Source organism: Dipodomys spectabilis, unplaced genomic scaffold (genome assembly GCF_019054845.1).
Source record: "Dipodomys spectabilis isolate Male_0828 unplaced genomic scaffold, ASM1905484v1 ptg000094l, whole genome shotgun sequence".
In the NCBI taxonomy this organism is placed as follows: domain Eukaryota; kingdom Metazoa; phylum Chordata; class Mammalia; order Rodentia; family Heteromyidae; genus Dipodomys; species Dipodomys spectabilis.
The window spans coordinates 14900987-14917853 of NW_024870771.1; the positions used below are offsets into that span (position 1 = coordinate 14900987).

A 16867-nucleotide genomic window follows, 5' to 3' on the forward strand; every position below is an offset into this window, starting at 1 on the left:
CTTAGTTTTGGCCAAGACAGCTTTTTAACTTAAAAATCAGATCATGTTCCCGCCTTCCTCTCAAATTTCCCCAAGCTCCCCTCTGCTATTATAATGGGGGCTCACAGCTGGGCTTTATCTTGCCCCTCTGGTCTCCTTCTGCTCCCTCCTACACAGGGTCTATGCATGTGTGGCTTTCTCTGTGTATCAGCTGTGTTCTTACTAAACAGTCACCTCTTCCAGGAAGTCTTTCCTTTCCTCCTCAAGCTGGGCGATGGCTCCTATGGTCAGACCTATCTTTCCACAAAGGGTCGTAGTAGTGAGCCATCGCTCTTATTGTTATCTGCTGGCTCTCTTCCTCTTCATCTCTCCCTCTCTCGGTCTGTCTTTCTCTCTCAGGCATTAGGAGCTTAAGTCCTTCTCCCCTTAGCATTGTATCCCTGATGTTCAAGCCATGGAAAGGCCATGTGGTGACCAAACATCACCTCCATGACATCACGAGGGACAGCAGAGCTACAGCCCTGACAGAATGTCTTCTTAGCAGGTACCAGGGCCTGGATTGTGTCAAATAATTTCATCAGCTCAGCTGCCCCATGGAGGCTGTTCTCCATCTTTTACAGAAGACAAAGGTATGGGGGCGGCTCATCAGTGTGCTTAGGACACACAGCCCATGGAAGAGAAGACCGGGTTCATGAGGCTGGCACATGGATGCCAGGATCATGTGCCACTGTGGCTACACCCTGGGCAGGATCCAGAAGAAAAGGAAAGGTATAACTCAGCAGTTGATAGAGACACACAGAGAGCTTGCTAGCTGGCCACCTCTGTCCCTTAATGGCATTTTTAGAGCTGATTAACTCAGCCTTCTTGAGCCTCTCTTTCCTGATCTCTACAGTGAGGTCATGTGGTTTAACTTGGCAGGTTGTGATGATACACTGTAACTCCAGGTACAGGGCTTACAACCAGTGACATTCTAGAGGGAAGAGGCAGAGTCACAACTTCCTTAGTGCTGAGAAGCCTATTTTGATGGACAGTGTGAATCTATAGTCAATGAGGAAGGAAAGTAAGGCAATTCTAGAAAGGACAGTCAGGCCATGTGGCCATCCAGTTGCCCCACACATCCACCCATCGGCTTCCATCCAGGATTCTCTTAAGCTTCTTGGTTCTTATTTCCTGAGTGTGCTGGTCATTCCTTACTTCAAAGCCAGCTGCAAAAGTCAATCCTCCTGAAGACCAATTGCTTACAAGTCACAAGGAGGGAAATAGAAGACACAAAAGATCTAACATTTACTAAAGGAAGAATACACACATCTTGTCATATATATATATATATATGTATATGTGTGTATATATATATATATATATATATATATATATATATATATATATTTACTGCTAACACTCTGATTACCACCCTCTTGGGCGCCCCTAACAAGAGGAAACAGGCCAAATCTGACAGTGATATTCATCTCTGTTATTCCCACCCCTCAAGGGAAATATGTGTATTAATGTGCCTCTTCCCTTGATAAATTACTAAATAGGAAGAAAAGCCTGGCATTCATTTCCCACGGTCTTGCCTATGATTTATAGCTTGGGGCTGGCAGAGCCACAGCGTCCATTCATCTGTGGAAGAGCTTGTTCTAATTCGGGTCTGTCACTAGGAGACAGGCCACCTGCTGTCCTCACCTGGCTAGAAGCCTAACATAGCCTGTTCCTGTCCCCACCTGTCTCTGGCTTTGTGTGTGTGTGTGTGTGTGTGTGTGTGTGTGTGTGTGTGTGTGTGTGTGCACGTGCATGCTAGTACTAGGGCTTATACTCAAGGCTGGCACTCTTATTACTTGGCTTTTTAAATTAATTGGAGTCTCATGGACATTTATGCCCAGGTTGGCTTTGATCCATGATCCTCAGATCTCAGCCTCCTGAGTAGCTAGGATTATAGATCTGAGTCCCTATCACCCAGCCAATATCTGTTTCTTTCTTTTGCTCATTCCAGTTTGTTCATTCATCCACCTGCCTCTTATGCAGCACTGGGGCATGCTGGGAGGACCCAAGGCTCTGCCCTCATAGAATTCACTGTCTAGGTGAGAGATGAAGTCAGTGCCCAGAGACCCTGGACATATTCAGCCTAGTGGTGTCTCTGGAGCAATGGGAAGGGCAGAAGGTACAAGGGCTGGCCCTTGGTCCCGAAGGCCAGGCCCTGACCTCTTCTCACCTCTGTGGCCTGGGGCTTTGGTCAAGCAACCGACTGTCTCAGAGCTAGTTCACTGCATGGAAGATGGGCTGGAGAGCCCACCTTGGGGCTGCTGTGAGCTGAGGAGCATTAACATGTCACTCAAAGCTGGGATGGGCTTCTGTGGCATTAGGTTGGGCACTTTCCCCAGGGCCTGCAGACTGAGAAGCAACTCTATCCCGTGCAAGGACCCTGGAGCCTTGTCTGTACCCAGTGCCATCCTCAGCAGGGGGCTGGGATGTCCTTTCCATGGGGACATTTGCAGCAGTGATGGAGGGCCCACCATCTCCAATGGCCAGGGAGCACCCCTGCATGGCCCAATCTTGTCAGGTCTTCTCTGGACTCATGGAATGCATACTCTGAAGAATCCAGCTGCAGAACCCCAAGTGCTCTCCACATGGCCATCCATAGCATATCTAATCAGGGAGTAGAGGCAGCACAGACCGCAGAGAGGCTCCGGTTAGGGCTCTATAATGATTCCTAGTTACACGATGGGGGCAGGGCAGAGAAGTGGCTTTGCATGTTGATGTGTGCAGGTTTATCAGATAGCTCATACACACCACCCAGTGCAGGCTAGTATTCAGCAGCCTAACCTCCTTGGCCTCAGTCTCCCTCTCTGTCCCAGGCTGACTCTAGGCTCAGCCTCTGACAGCCTCTCCCTTGGCAGGTCCTGCCTCTCTGTGCTGTGATCAATGTAACTTGTTTCTGGACGCTCCCTCCCACTGGATTCACAGGCAGCATAAAGAACGAGTGTCAGAATGGAGGTGACATCCAAGTCAAATTAGTGTCAATATGACAATAAAATACACTGCTCAGAGGAAATATGGGCTGTAAACAGTATTTCAATCGGAAACATTTCAATCTTCTCAATGGGGTGCAGGTGGGGGAGGCAGGATGTGGCGGCTGCAGAGCTGTGGTTAAATCATCAATATTTAACTTTGTAAGGCAAGAAGGTGCTGCATTAGTGCCCTGGTGACAAAGAGTGAATTGTCACTACCAGAGGGGTGACTTTGACTTGTGTGTGTGTGTGGATGTGTGCGCGTGCGTGTGTGCGTGCGTGCGTGCGTGCTGGTCCTGGGGTTTGAACTCAGGTGTCTCTGAGCTTTCTTGCTCAAGGCTAGCACTCTACTGCTTGAGCCAGAGCTCTACTTCCTTGCCTTTGGGTCATAATTAGAGGTAAGAGTTTCACAAACTTTCTTGCCTGGGCTGGCTTTGAATACAATCCTCAGAGCTCAGCTTCCTTAATAGCTAGGATTATAGGCATGAGCCACCAGTGCTGGGCAACCTTGGCTTTCTCAGCTGGTCTGTGACCTTGCTGTGTGGCTTTGCTCCCTATATGTCAGAACACCAAAGGACCAAAGGAGAAGTTGGGAAGTCTCCAAAGCCACGGAACTACCTGGTCCTGCTTCAATTCTGACCTCCAGGAAGATGGGCTCTGCATCTGGCCTCCAGGACCCTCTTAGAGGCCAGGCTGCCCTCAGTCTTTCTGGTTTGCTACAGGGTTTTCCACTAGTAAGGTGTGTCTCCCCAGGTGAGATGATCACAGGTTCCATGGAGATAGAGACAAAGACTGAGATCCTCCTCAGACACAGTCAAGTTCTCTATTCCAGGAAGAGATAGAAAGCTCCAGTTTAAGATCTATTTATTTATTTAACCCTAAAAGGTGAGTCAATTAAAAATATTAAATACGCAGCCACTCAGAGGACACATGACTTGGTCAAAATTATGCTGTGGTTGTACATGAGTGGGCTGGGCTGAGAGATCACCAGGCTTCCTCCTGCCCAGGCTGCCTCTGAGTCTGGCACACATCCCACCTGCACACCTACATGCCACATGCTAAACCTCTCCCTGCAGTGTTCCCTCCTTTCAGGACATGAATAAGTGTACCAAGACAGGAACCTGCCACGGATGGCAGGTAGGTAAGGATAGGCATTCTGTGTTTCAACCAGGGGCTTCCACAGGCCAACACCCCTGCAGTGCAAGTGCCATCAGGGGGGACTGGTGTGTTGGGTCCTGGTACCTTAGAACCAGGCCTGGCAGGCACATAGCTGCCAAATAAGTGTGTGTGCGTATGTGTGTGTGTGTGAGAGAGAGAGAGAGAGAGAGAGAGACAGACAGACAGACAGACAGAGACAGGAAGACACTATCTCCTAAACTCCCTATGATCTCTCAGGTCCCTGGTTCATATATTCTTTAAACAGGAACTTGAATATATAGTGGTTCATGCTTACAATTCTAGTTATCCAGATGTGTGGGTTATAGAGCAAAGGCAGCCTGGAAACTTTTATCTTCAATTAACTAGAAAAAAGATGGAAGTAGAGGTATGGCTCAAGTAGTAGAGTGCCAGCCTTGAGCAAAAAAGCCAAGGGAGAGTAAGAGGTCCTGAGTTCAACCCTAGTATTGGCACAAATAAAATAAAAATCAAATAAAGGTGGCTTGCTAGTGTGAACTCACAAGTCCTACCGAGAAACCTAGGACCCCTCCACAGGTGGTACCCAGAGCCACACTGCTAGTGCCATATGATAGCCTGCAAGATTTCCTCTGTAAGTATGCTGAGGACAAAGAAACTCGATGGAAAGAGCCACTGGCACATGTCACTGCATGGATTGAAGATTCCCCAATGGGAGGAGCAGGGTGATTGCAGGAAATTTAGGGACTAACAAGGTCTACCTGGCCCCCATGGTTCAAAGGAGGGGAGGGGAGGGGCTAGGGATTCAGGCATGCTCCCTTAGACTCAGTGGAATGACACATTCCCCCCCCCCCCCCACTAAAGCTGAGCCAAAGTGCCTAAAACATTTTAAAATGATTCTAGCTCTGGTTGAAACTGGTTTGAGAAGAACTGGGGCACAGCTCTGTGGTACAGCATATGCTCAGCAGGTGTGAGACTCTGGATTTAATCCTCAGCACAAAAGTAAACTTGCTTGGAATATATATATATATATATATATATATATATATATATATTCGAAGTAGTGACAAATACAGGAGAGAGTGCTGAGCTGGTTAGATTTCCTTGGATTTTAATGGTTTGGGAATCAAGGGAAAGGAGTAGCTTGCCTGTTCCTGAATGAGTATGTGGAGAAAGGTCTCTCCCACATCCCAGGCCTGAAATCCTTTCTCTGCCAACCCCAGGGTCTGGTGGAGAGAGGAGGGCGGGGCTGTGATGAATTATTCAACAACTAGTGATGATGATGATGATGATGGTGATGATAATGACAACAATGAGTACAATGATGATCATCATGAGCTCTCTCACCTACCCATGAGTACCCCTCCTTTCTCCTCTGCTCCTCCAGCCTTGGCCTTCCTGTTCTCAGAGTTGCTCAACCTTCTCAGTTGCTGCTCAATGCCAAGTGCCCTGGTGAACAAAGCTGCCTCCAGCTTGCTGCTGCTCTCTCACCCAAGCAGTTTCTGCCCTAATGAGTTTCCAGCTTTCCCTCCCATATTCTTCTCCAACTGCCACTCATTTGCTCTCGTCCAACACACACAGAGAGCTCCTCTCTGTCAGGTGCACCCCAGGCCTGGCAGGCCTGGCATCTCGCCATGTCTAAGAAGTACCAGCCAGCTATAGTTGGGCTCCTTTGAGTCCCACCAGTGGTACAGAGCTGGCTGGTGACCATAGAAAACAGGACGCAAGGCTAGTGGTGACCTGAGCCCCAGACCATGGTGTGGATCTTGACTTCTCTCTCTTCAACTTCATAAGTGATCTAGTAACAAATCATGGGCTACTATATAATCTACTGAAATATGACCATCTCTGCTTCTGCCTGTCTGGCAATCAACTGAGTTTCCATTGAAGAAGCAAGCTCTCCTCACTCCTTGGCACACTGCAGCATCCCATCTCCAGTATCTGGCACATCTCAACTGTCTGGCACAATCTACCTGGGAATTCTGGCCTCAGTCCAGACCCTCACTTGCTCCCCATGAACCACACTGACCTTTGGAGTTAAATGGCCTACTGGTACCTCAGGCTCTTTGCATTGGCAGATCACTCTGCTTAGATGGCTCTTCCTCTAGACTTCTGCATGGCTCACACTTTCTAATTCTGTGCTTTAATATCATCTTCTTCCTCTCCCCAAATTATACCCTACTCAGTACTTCCTCCTCAGTTTCCTACTGTGCTTCCTTGCTTCCTTGGTCCATTTCTTTTTTCCATGTGTGTGTGTGTGTGTGTGTGTGTGTGTGTGTGTGTGTGTGTGTGTGTTGTGTGTAGTGTGTATGTTCAGGAGCTTGAACCCAGGACTTAAATGCTGTTCCTGAGCTTTCTCACTCAAGGCTGGTACTCTACCATCTGAACCACAGCTCTACTTCTGACTAAGTGGAGATAAGAGTCTCACAGACTTTTCTTTTTTAGGCTGGCTTGGCTTCAAACCTTGATCCTCAGACCTCAGTTTTCTGAGTAACTAGGATTATAGACATGAGCCACCAGTGCTCAGCTTGCTCCTCAGTCCATTTGTGTAACAGTTCTGCCATTGCCTGTGTCTCCCCATTGTACTGTGGCTTCCACCAGAACAGAGATGGCTGTGCTTCATCTGCTTGAGGTCTACAACCTCACAACTGGCTATGTGTTGTCTGGAGACTTAGTCTTCTTGTGGATGATGGGGTGGCAGACACTGAGACAAAGTCTTGACTTCTCCCTAGAGACCCTGGCTTCAAAGAGAACAAGGACAGCCCGCTGTAGCCTTGTGGGTACCAGTCAGCGCGGACTCTTCATCCTGCTTTGCCCTGGCCGCATGTTCCCATCCCATACTTTTCCCCATCAGAACTTACCATCCACAGGATTGAGGTAGTCGTGGAGATGGGGCGCCCCAGTGGCACCCCCACTCTGCATTAAGAGGTCCCCGTAAGGTGCAGGGTGGCCCCCCATGAGGGTCATCTGGTGGTAATAGTCGGAGGGGTTGGTGCCTGGGGCAGAGAGGCCAAACAGCCCCCTCTCCTTAAGGTGCTCGTGGGCCACTGTGGGCAAAAGAGAAAGAAGCTGTCAGAATTTCCTGCCCAAAGAAGCGAAGAGAAATCACACCCAGACTGAGGTCTCTTCTGGGACCCTTCTGCCCACTCCTTGCTGCCCCAGTGTCACCACTGAGCTAGGCCTGAGTTCAACCATTGTGGAGACACATGACTGGTGATGATGGAGACCAGATTCATCCCAGCATTCCTCCACTTCCTGCCCGACCCCCACTCCCCCCTCCTCCAAGCCTCCCAGAAGCCCAGAGCCCCAGGGCAACAGGATCTGGACTCAATAGCCTTTAAAAGGAAAAGATGTGAGAGGAGGTACCATAGCAACAGCTTTGGGACGGGTCAGTCTCTACCTGGATGCCCAGGGCAAGGTGGCCTGTGGGGAGTTTCTGGGGCTGTTCAGAGAAAGCTCTTTGTCTCTCAAACCTACCACCCCCCACCCCCCACCCCGCCAGCCCTTGCAGCAAAGAGCCTTGAGACCATGTGCTCACCCTGTAGTCAGTCCTGCCTGCATAGGGCTGAGGAAGGAGACAGCAAGAGTATTTGAGGGCCTGTATTTGGTAGGTGGTGTGTCAGGGAAGTCCTGGGAGCTTGGATGTTATAGATATCTGATGAGAGTCCTAGGCTTTACTGAGTGTGTGAAACCAAAGGTGCTCTCTCTGTTTTCCATCTGTAAATGGAGGCACAAATGCTCTCCCCTGTGGAATTCCTATTGATCATGACTGTAGTGGCCAGGGTCATGATGAGCACTCAGCACTCACTGGGACCATAACAGGCACACTGAAGGTTTGGTCATTCTCTAATCTCATTGTTACCACCACATTGAGAGCCACCAGGCATCCTTATCATCTATACTGAGAAAATGAGGACACTCAGTCCATTGGTTTAGTACTTTGAATCAGGTCGCATTGGTATGGAAATGATCAAGTTGGGATGGAACCCCTATTTTGAATCTAAAGCCCTAGGTCCTAACCACTGTGATCTATAGCCTCTCTGTTAAAACAAGAATATTTTATTCTTGCACAATTTTCGAGGTCAAGGAATCAGTAGGGCTCGAGTTCCTTCAAAGACTCTAGTGGGAGAATCCATTCTTTGTCTCCTCTGGCTTCTAGATGCCTCTATCTTCCTTGGCTTATGGCTCCATCATTCCACCTATCTCCATTTTTTTGGGGGGGGGTCCGGTTGTGGGGCCTGAACTCTGGGCCTGGGCGTTGTCCCTCAGCTCGTCAGCTCAAGGCTAGGTGCTCTACCACTTGAGCCACAGCTCCACTTCTGGCTTTTTTCTTTTTTGCTTATGTGGTGCTGAGGAATTGAACCCAGGGCCTCAGGCATGCAAGGCAAGCGCTCTACCACCGAGCCACCTTCCCAGCCCACCTATCTCCATTTTTACGTCAGTGTCTCCCTTGTGTACATTTTGTAAGGATACATGTCATTGGATGGAGGATCCATGTAGGTAATCAAGATAATCTTGGCTCAAGATTCCTAACTTCATGACACCTGCCAATTTCCCTTTCCTGAATGAGGCAGCACAGGTTCAGGGATGCCAGTGTGCATAAAGGCACCTTTATGCTCACTATACCACATGTGGGCTTCTGGGAATAGGTGGAAGCTGACCTGCACTGTCACATAGGCTCATCACTGGCTGGGTCACTAGGAGTGACAGAGAAGCCAGGACCTACTTTCTACAAGATGGCTCTCAGTGTGGAGGTAGCACATCTTAGAGGCCTCAGCTCAGTCAAGGCCACTCTAGGGACTCACAGGAAGCTTAGGACTGTGTCTTGAACTTGAGGAACAACTTCACAATGGCGCCATAGTCTGGTTGGCTATGTTTAGGTACAGTGGTTGCAATAGTTTCTGGTTTGTCTTGAATGAATAACTGGCAGAACATAAATTACTTTCTCCTAGAAGGTTTGAGGGTATGGTTTTTGCAACATTGGAGGCAGAAAGCTCCCTTTTCACTGTAAAAATCCAGCTTGTGTCTTCTCAGACCTAGTCCTCAGCTTCAGCTCAGTGTCACATCCTGGAAGTAGGAGGGGACACCTTCCTCTGCAGGGGAATGAGGGTAACAATGAGGGGCCATGTTTCTGGGGCTGTGCTTCAGAGTGTCTGTATACCAACCTCAAATATGTACAAGCTGGACATGGTAGCTCATGCCTGTAAAGGTGACTACCTACTTGAGGGACTGAGATTAGGAGGATCATGGTTTGTCGCCAGTCTGAGGGAGAAAGTTCTCAAGAACTCGTGTCAACCAATAGCTGGGCATGGTGGCGAATACCTGTGATCCCAGCTATAGTGGGAAGCATAAAACACCAGAGGATCATGTTCCAGGCTGGCCAGGGTAGAAAACAAGATCTATCTCCAAAACAGCCAGAACAATAAGGGCTGGGGTTGTGGCTCAGGTGGCTGAGTGCCCGACTAGCAAGCATGAAGTCCCCAAGTTCAAATTTCAATACTGAAAAAAACAGAAAAAAAAAGTGTGCCATACAAATGTCCTCTGGCTTATAAGTGACCCTAGTCTAAGAGGTAAAGACTTAGCTGGACATGTTTTGAGAAGACATAGCTGAGTTATTTTCAAGGAGAGGCAAATAACATTGGCAAGGCAGTAAGAGTTGGAAGCTAGCACCCACAGCATGCTGGGGTAGGGTGTACTTCCCAGGAAGACCCAAAGTGTGTTTGTGCAAACATGTGTGTTTGCACACATGCACCAGAGGGGTAAGGAATGGGAGTAGGCTACAGGTATAAAATTTTTTATTTATGTCGTATGACTGTGCCTTTTTTTCTAGCTCAAATTAACCAGAGTAGAAGAAACGACATGAATCTCTAATCTGGCCCAATCAATTCTCTCTCAAGCATCTGAGCATAGTAATGTAAAAACCACAGTTTATCTCTGGGATGTTGGAAGTACCTGCACTGACCTGGGCTGCCATCTGTATTGACCTGCCAAACATATATAAAAGAGATGCAGGTAGCAGCCAGCCCCAAGTGCTCTGGAATTCCACAAGATATCCTGCCCTAACACCCCTTTCGCTCAATACCAGCTTCTTCAGAGGTTGGTTTATTAGAACCAATCACATGTCAGACATACTGGTGTGATTTGGGTAAAAAGTATCCTGCAAAAGGCTGGTTGCTGCAGGCTTGGTCCCCAGTGTAATGTTAAGGGGTGGGTTTTTGGGATTGGATCACAAGGACTCTGACTTCTTCACTGAATGAATCCATTAATGGTATTTGTGGGAGGTGGTAGAAACCAGAAAGTGGAGCTTAATTGGAGGAAACAGGTCACCAGGAGGTATGCCTTTGAAGGATATGCCATGTCCACAGCCCCTTCCCTTTCTCTGCTTCCTGCCACCATGAGGGGAGCAGCTCTGCTCTGCCATGTATTCCGCACTATGACGCTCTACTTTATTACAAGCCTCAGAGCAATGGCGCCAGCTGACCCTGGATGGAAACCTCTGAAATGCCAAGACAAAATAAATCCTTCCTCTTTCACATTGATTTTCTCAGGTCTTTGTCAGATTGACAAAAAACTGACACAAGGAACAGACCTTTCCTTTGTCGTTTTGGTGATTCATATAAGACTTGTACATTGAAGGGCTCCCTAAAGATCACAAAAACAAATCTCATGGCTCTCCCCGCTCATTTACTTACACAGAGATAGTGGGAAGGAAAGACAACCAAATCACTTTCCCAGGAAACAAGATTCAGCGTAACTGAGGGTAGTTATTAGGACCAATCCACTGGTCATCTATTGTGCCCCAGGTGCTCCTCCTGCCCCACTCCCCTGACTTACCATCTGCAGGGCTGAGGCCCCTGGCTGCAGAGATCATGGAGAGCGTGGGGCTGCTGTGCATGGACCGGAGGTAGTGCTCCATGTGGGGGTTCACATATGGGTGGGGGGCACTGAAGGGGGACTCCCCAGGGCCAGCAGGGTGCGGGGAAAGCCGGATCAAGGAGATATCAGAGATGATGGGGCTGCCGCTCAGGGTGGGAGGCCTAGAGAGATAAAACACAATATTCTCAGAACAAGGGTAGATGTGGAAGCTAATGCCTGTCATCGCAACTACTTGGGAGGTGGAGGTCAGAAGGATCATGGGTCAAGGTCAGCCTAAGAAAAGTCCAAGAGACCCCATCTCAGCCAATAAAAAGCTGGGCATGTGAAATATACCTATCATCCCACCTACAAGAGAAAAATAAATAACATGATTTTAGTCCAGACTAGTCTTGGGGGAAAAATGAGATTTGAAAAAATAAAAGCAGTGAGGCATATAGGTGGCTCATGCCTGTAATCCTAGCTAGTCAGGAAGCTGAGATCTGAGGATCAAGGTTTTAAGCCAGCCCAGGCAGGAAGACCCATAAAACTCTTTTTTTTTTTTGGGGGGGGGGTGTCTGGTAGTGAGGCCTGAACTCTGTGCCTGGGCGCTATCCCTCAGCTCTTCAGCTCAAGGCTAGCACTCTACCACTTGAGCCACAGCGCCACTTCTGGCTTTTTTCGTTTTGCTTATGTGGTGCTGAGGAATTGAACCCAGGGGCTCAGGCATGCAAGGCAAGCACTCTACCACTGAGCCACCTTCCCAGCCCAGACCCATAAAACTCTTGTGTACAATTACACACCAAAAATCCAGAAGTGAAGGTGTGACTCAAGTGGTAGAGTGCTAGTCTTGAACAAAAAAGCTCAGAGATGGCATCCAGGTCCTGAGTTCAAGCCCCAGGATGGATGCCTGCATGTGTGTGTGTGCACACACATACATGCACGCATGTGTGCGCACATACACACACACACACAAACACACACAGCAGAAAGGACTTGAGGTGGATTCAAGTGGTAGAGTGTCTGCCTATTAAGCCCTGAGCTTAAACTCCAATACTGCCACGAAAACCAAACAAATAAACAAATAAGAAAAGAGATTCACAGGAAACAGGAATCCTGCTGGAAACCCAAGCACCACATGAGCAGACACATCTGCATTTTCATTTTATACACTGGCATTCTGTGATCACTTCCAAATTATAGTCAAATCCTTTCAGCACTAGCCAGTGAATAGAGGCTAAACACTGTGTACTGCTACAGCTTCCCATTACCTAAAATTCCTGTGAATCTGAACTCTGCATGCTTGCCTAGAATCCTGGCTCAGCTGACCATGTGTGTCCAACCCACAGCTTTGCTTCCCCATTGGCTACATAGGCTAGACACATTCATGCTTGAAATGTATGGAACACAGAACATGAAATACTAATGCCAAGGGAAAGATGCAAAGAACTCTTACTCCTAACAGAATATGAGAAAACGGAGGGGATCAAGAGATGCCTGCAAAGGGAGAGACATCTTGCAAGGAAGGAGGTTTTGCCTCCAGTTGAATGGTCTCCGGTGGGGCACACTGGGCTGCAGAATGAGCAGTGAAGGAAAAGATCAATATTCAAGTTGATATTGGAAATTGATGAGCTGTAACTAATATTCTGAACATCATTCTAGGTCTCCTTGCACGTTAGCTTCTCAAGCTAACAGAGCCTGAGGCATCATGCCCACCAACAGTCAGGTCTGTTTGCAGCTTGGTTCCTATGGCCTGGGCTGGCTGTGGTCAATCTCTAGATCCCATAGTCTGCCATTCTGGCATGATGAAGGAGCCTTTCCCCTCAGGCCAACTTACCTGAGGATTCAAGCAGCTACCGTGTATCTCAAGATCATCTACTGTAAAACTTGTCCTAAAACACAAGCCAATCTTTTAGGGCAAACAACTTCTGACTCAAAACAAATTCACTGTGAACCATAGTAAACCAAGATCTCATCTTCAATTGTCCAGAAAACACAGACCCTCCATGATTTGACATAGCATGAAGAAAAATAAGTGTGAGACTCAGGCAATTGGGGATTTGGATCCCAAATGAATCAAGTGATTTAACCTCTCCAAGCTTTGACTTTCCTCAGCTGTAAAATGGAGGCAACAATAAATGTCCATTTCATATGGTAGATTCAAGGAAGAACTCAAACAGAATTCCTTAGAAAGGTAAATATTAGTTCAACAAAATAAACCCTGGGAATTAGGTAAAAGGGGTGGAGTGGTATCAAGGGGAGGGGATAGACATGAAGGAAAGAAGTGGGGGGAATTATTTGAGTCAGAAATGTAATGCATAAAAAATATGCTTTAAAAATTCAATGCAGGGGCTGGGAAGGTGGCTCAGTGGTAGAGTGCTTGCCTTGCATGCATGAGGTCCTGGGGTTCGAGTCCTTAGCATCACATAAGCAGAAAAGGCCAGAAGTGGTGCTGTGGCTCAGGTGGTAGAGCACTAACCTTGAGCTGAAGAGCTGAGGGGCAGCACCCAGGCCCAGAGTTTAGACCCCATGACTGACCAAAAAAAAAAAAAATTCAATGCATATCTTAGAACATAAGTGAGGGAAGGGTTGAATTGGGAGTGATGAGAGAATACTGAAAGGGATGACATTGATCAAGATGCACTGTATTCATAAACTGCTTTTTTGAATAGCAACTCCTTAAATAGCAACTCCTTAAAGATAATATATATGTGTACATAATAAACAAATCCCTAAGTATGGAAGTCCTAAGATTGTGTCTGAGCCAGAGCAGGTGGTCCTTAAGTGAGAGTTGTGATTCACATAGCCATCATGCCCTGAGGACCATTGATTTTCATGTAGGGGCAATATGTGTGGAAGGCACTGTTAGAGATGGTCATTTTATGAATGGGGACACTTTATAGATGGATGGAGTGATTGGACTTGTGGTTGAGCAAGTAGCGATGAATAGGGATTATGTTCAACGCATGAAAAAATAACCTCAAAGCACAGCAAAAGCCATTACCCAAACAGGTGACAGCTAGAGGATTTTACATCTGGATGTGATCAATGTTGTACATGCAGGTATTGGTAAGGTCTGGGAGTGGTACTTAGTGGTATCACTCCTTGTTCTGCAGATGTGTGTGCCCTAGGCATGTAGAAGCCAATCTCTGGCTATCTGTAGGCACCTGTGCTTTTTTCCCACTCTTAACTCTTGCTCTCTTTTCCTCCCTGTACCTCCCCCAGTCCCTTGGGATAGAGTTGTAGGTGCCACCTGCCATCCCCAGCCCAGCTGCTCCTGACCCAGTCACTATCTTCAGTGACTACAGGCTACTGTGTCCTAAATCTTGGCTGGCATCCTACAGGCTCTGGGAATCAGCCTTGCTTGGAATGACCAGAGAAAGATGGAGAGGACAAGAGGCTCCTCACTGTCCTCCTGGATAATAGACAGCACCTGTACTGCACAGTCCCCAGAGTGTGCATCCTTCAGCCCCAGATCTGTCTCCAGATCCACCTGGGGTGATGTTTGCATGGGAGCATCTCTTCACAAAGCACCTGAACATAGCAGAAATGTGAATGTCCATCGTGCCATCATCACAGGCCAGAGGTGCAAATGCATCTCATCATGAGGACTTGGATCTACAAAGGGATTGTGTCCCCATGTGGAACAGCTGGAGAAAAAGGGGCCTGCTGGAGCTATCTTGTGCCTTGGACCACAATCCCTGGTTTACTGGCAGGAAGAACAGGATGTTTGGAGGGGCCACTGCCTTAGCCCCAAAATGATTCACTAGCAGATGAGGAAGAAATCAGTCAGGCTCTGACAACAGGTTTAATTAAGGTGGTGGGGAAAAAGTACCAGGGAAGGTTGCCCATGCTAGGCCTGGAAGGGGCGGGGCCTGGGCTGCAGGGCTGTCCAGCACAGGCAGACCCTAAGGCTCTGAGCATGTGCAGAGAAGGACTGGATTGACGAGGCCATTCTTGAGGACTCAGGGCCTGGATGCAATGAGGTAAGGCCCTGTACTTAAGACTTTTTGCTGTCTTAAACCCTGGTTCTCTCACTAACCCCAGTACTTCCCACTGAGGTGGGCAGCCTCACCTAGTGGGCACCCTCTCTGGTGCCTCATCAGGGTAGTACAAAGATACGAGTGTGGGGCACATGGTAGGTGGCTCCGTTCCCCTTCTCTCCTTGGCCCACCTCTTCCTGAAAGCAGAGAAAGGCAGAATACAGAGAATTTGCTGTCCTAGTCACACTATACCTGACATAAAAGGCGTATTGGCCAACACAGCCAGGGATGAGTGTTCAGACACCTCCCCCAGGAAACATTCCTATCTGTTCCTGCAGTGTAAGATAATTTAAATTAATCATGCCTGATCTGACATCTGGAAATAGGGCTGACTGCATATCAACATCAAGGAAACATATGAATCTTTTCTTTTTTTGAATCTAGGTAAAAACCACACAAAGGAGGTATGTCACGATCATTCTGTAGGTGACGCACACACCTTGGCCTCTCAACCAGGGTCACTAAGTTAGTAAGTAGTGGAGTCACAACTACCCAGGTAGCTATGGGCAAGTGGATGCTTTTGATGACTATGGTTCCTCATGAGCTGGGCTCAAGATAGGAAGAGGATCAGGGAAAAACAATGCCGAGACCAGGACAACTTCCAACTTACCCCATCCCAGTCTCATACACTACCCCATAATCTTTGATGAGGGCACTGGGTCTCTTCTGCCACACTGTGCTGTGAATGACTGATAAAGGACTGGCAAAAATGTTCCAAGAGATCATCATTTGTGTGTGTGTGTGTGTGTGTGTGTGTGTGTGTGTGTGTGTGCGCGTGCGCGCGCGTGTGCGCCCATGCTCATGCACGCATGTGCCAGTCCTAAGGCTTGAACTCAGGGCCTAAATGCTGTCCCTAAGCTTTCTTGCTCAAGGCTAGGGTGCTACCACTTAGCCACAGCTCTACTTCTGCCTTTTTGGATGCTTAATTGGAGATAAGAGTCTCACAAACTTTCCTGTCTGAAATCCTCAGATCTCAGCCTCCTGAGTAGCTAGGATTACAGGCCTGAGCCACCGGCACCCAGCATGATTCATCATTTTGACAAAGCAAACACAGCCAGTGGAATGGATCTCAAATGACCAAATCCCAAACCTTATGACAGTTTTTGTGGGACTACGGTGCTTTCTGGCAGCCCTGAAACTGCAGTGACATCTCCCGCCCCTAAAAGCTCAGGGCATTTGGAGACTTGAGCTTTACTTTCTTTGGTGCTTGGTCACTAACCCAGGTCCCTATGGATACTGTATACCCCAGTGCTGGTGAGCAGACACTGCAGTGTCACAGCCACAGGGACCTCACCAGGAAAGAAGGCTGCTAGTAAAACCTAAGCTCCACTTCAGGATGCCTCCTCCAACTTGCCTGTGTTCTCCCACCTCTTACCTGTCCAGGTGGAGAGGGACCTGCCCTTCCTGCATTACAGCCTACAGAGGCTGTAAACTCTGGGCAGAGACCCAAGGACTTGAGGTTGAGGACCATAGTCTGGGCTCAGTTTCAGAGCAGGCCACTGTGTGCTACAGCACACGTGTGCATACTCATACACTCGCAGGCCACAAACAAGCACATCAAAGCCAGCCCTCTGCAAGCCACATAACACAGCCACTGCTCTTAGGTGCTGTCTTCTCCTGAGTCTGTCTGACTGACCTTACCACTGGCTTCTTTGATATCTGTTAAATAGTTGTTCCCAGGGAGGCTGCCCTGAGTCCTTGCTCTGTGCCCAGTGACAGGACAGTATGATGAGGGCTCTAGTTGAGGAACAATCTCCTAACTCTGCCTGGAAGTATGGAGGAAGGCTCCTCAGAGACAATGATATTTGGAATGGGTTCTGAGGGTTAAATAGCAGTTTGCAAAGAAATGCATTACAA

The 16867-nt window shown here is 48.1% G+C and overlaps 1 protein-coding gene across 1 annotated transcript in view; it reads right to left on the minus strand.

The window, feature by feature from the left end:
- Gli2 (GLI family zinc finger 2) overlaps positions 1-16867 on the minus strand; it is a 234870-nt gene that overhangs the window by 21986 nt on the left and 196017 nt on the right. The window contains exons 4-5 of the mRNA XM_042685199.1: positions 10950-11152; positions 6977-7162 (exon numbers count right to left, since the gene is read on the minus strand). Of these exons, the coding sequence (XP_042541133.1) occupies positions 6977-7162; positions 10950-11152 (389 nt within the window). The remainder of the gene's footprint in view (positions 1-6976; positions 7163-10949; positions 11153-16867) is intronic.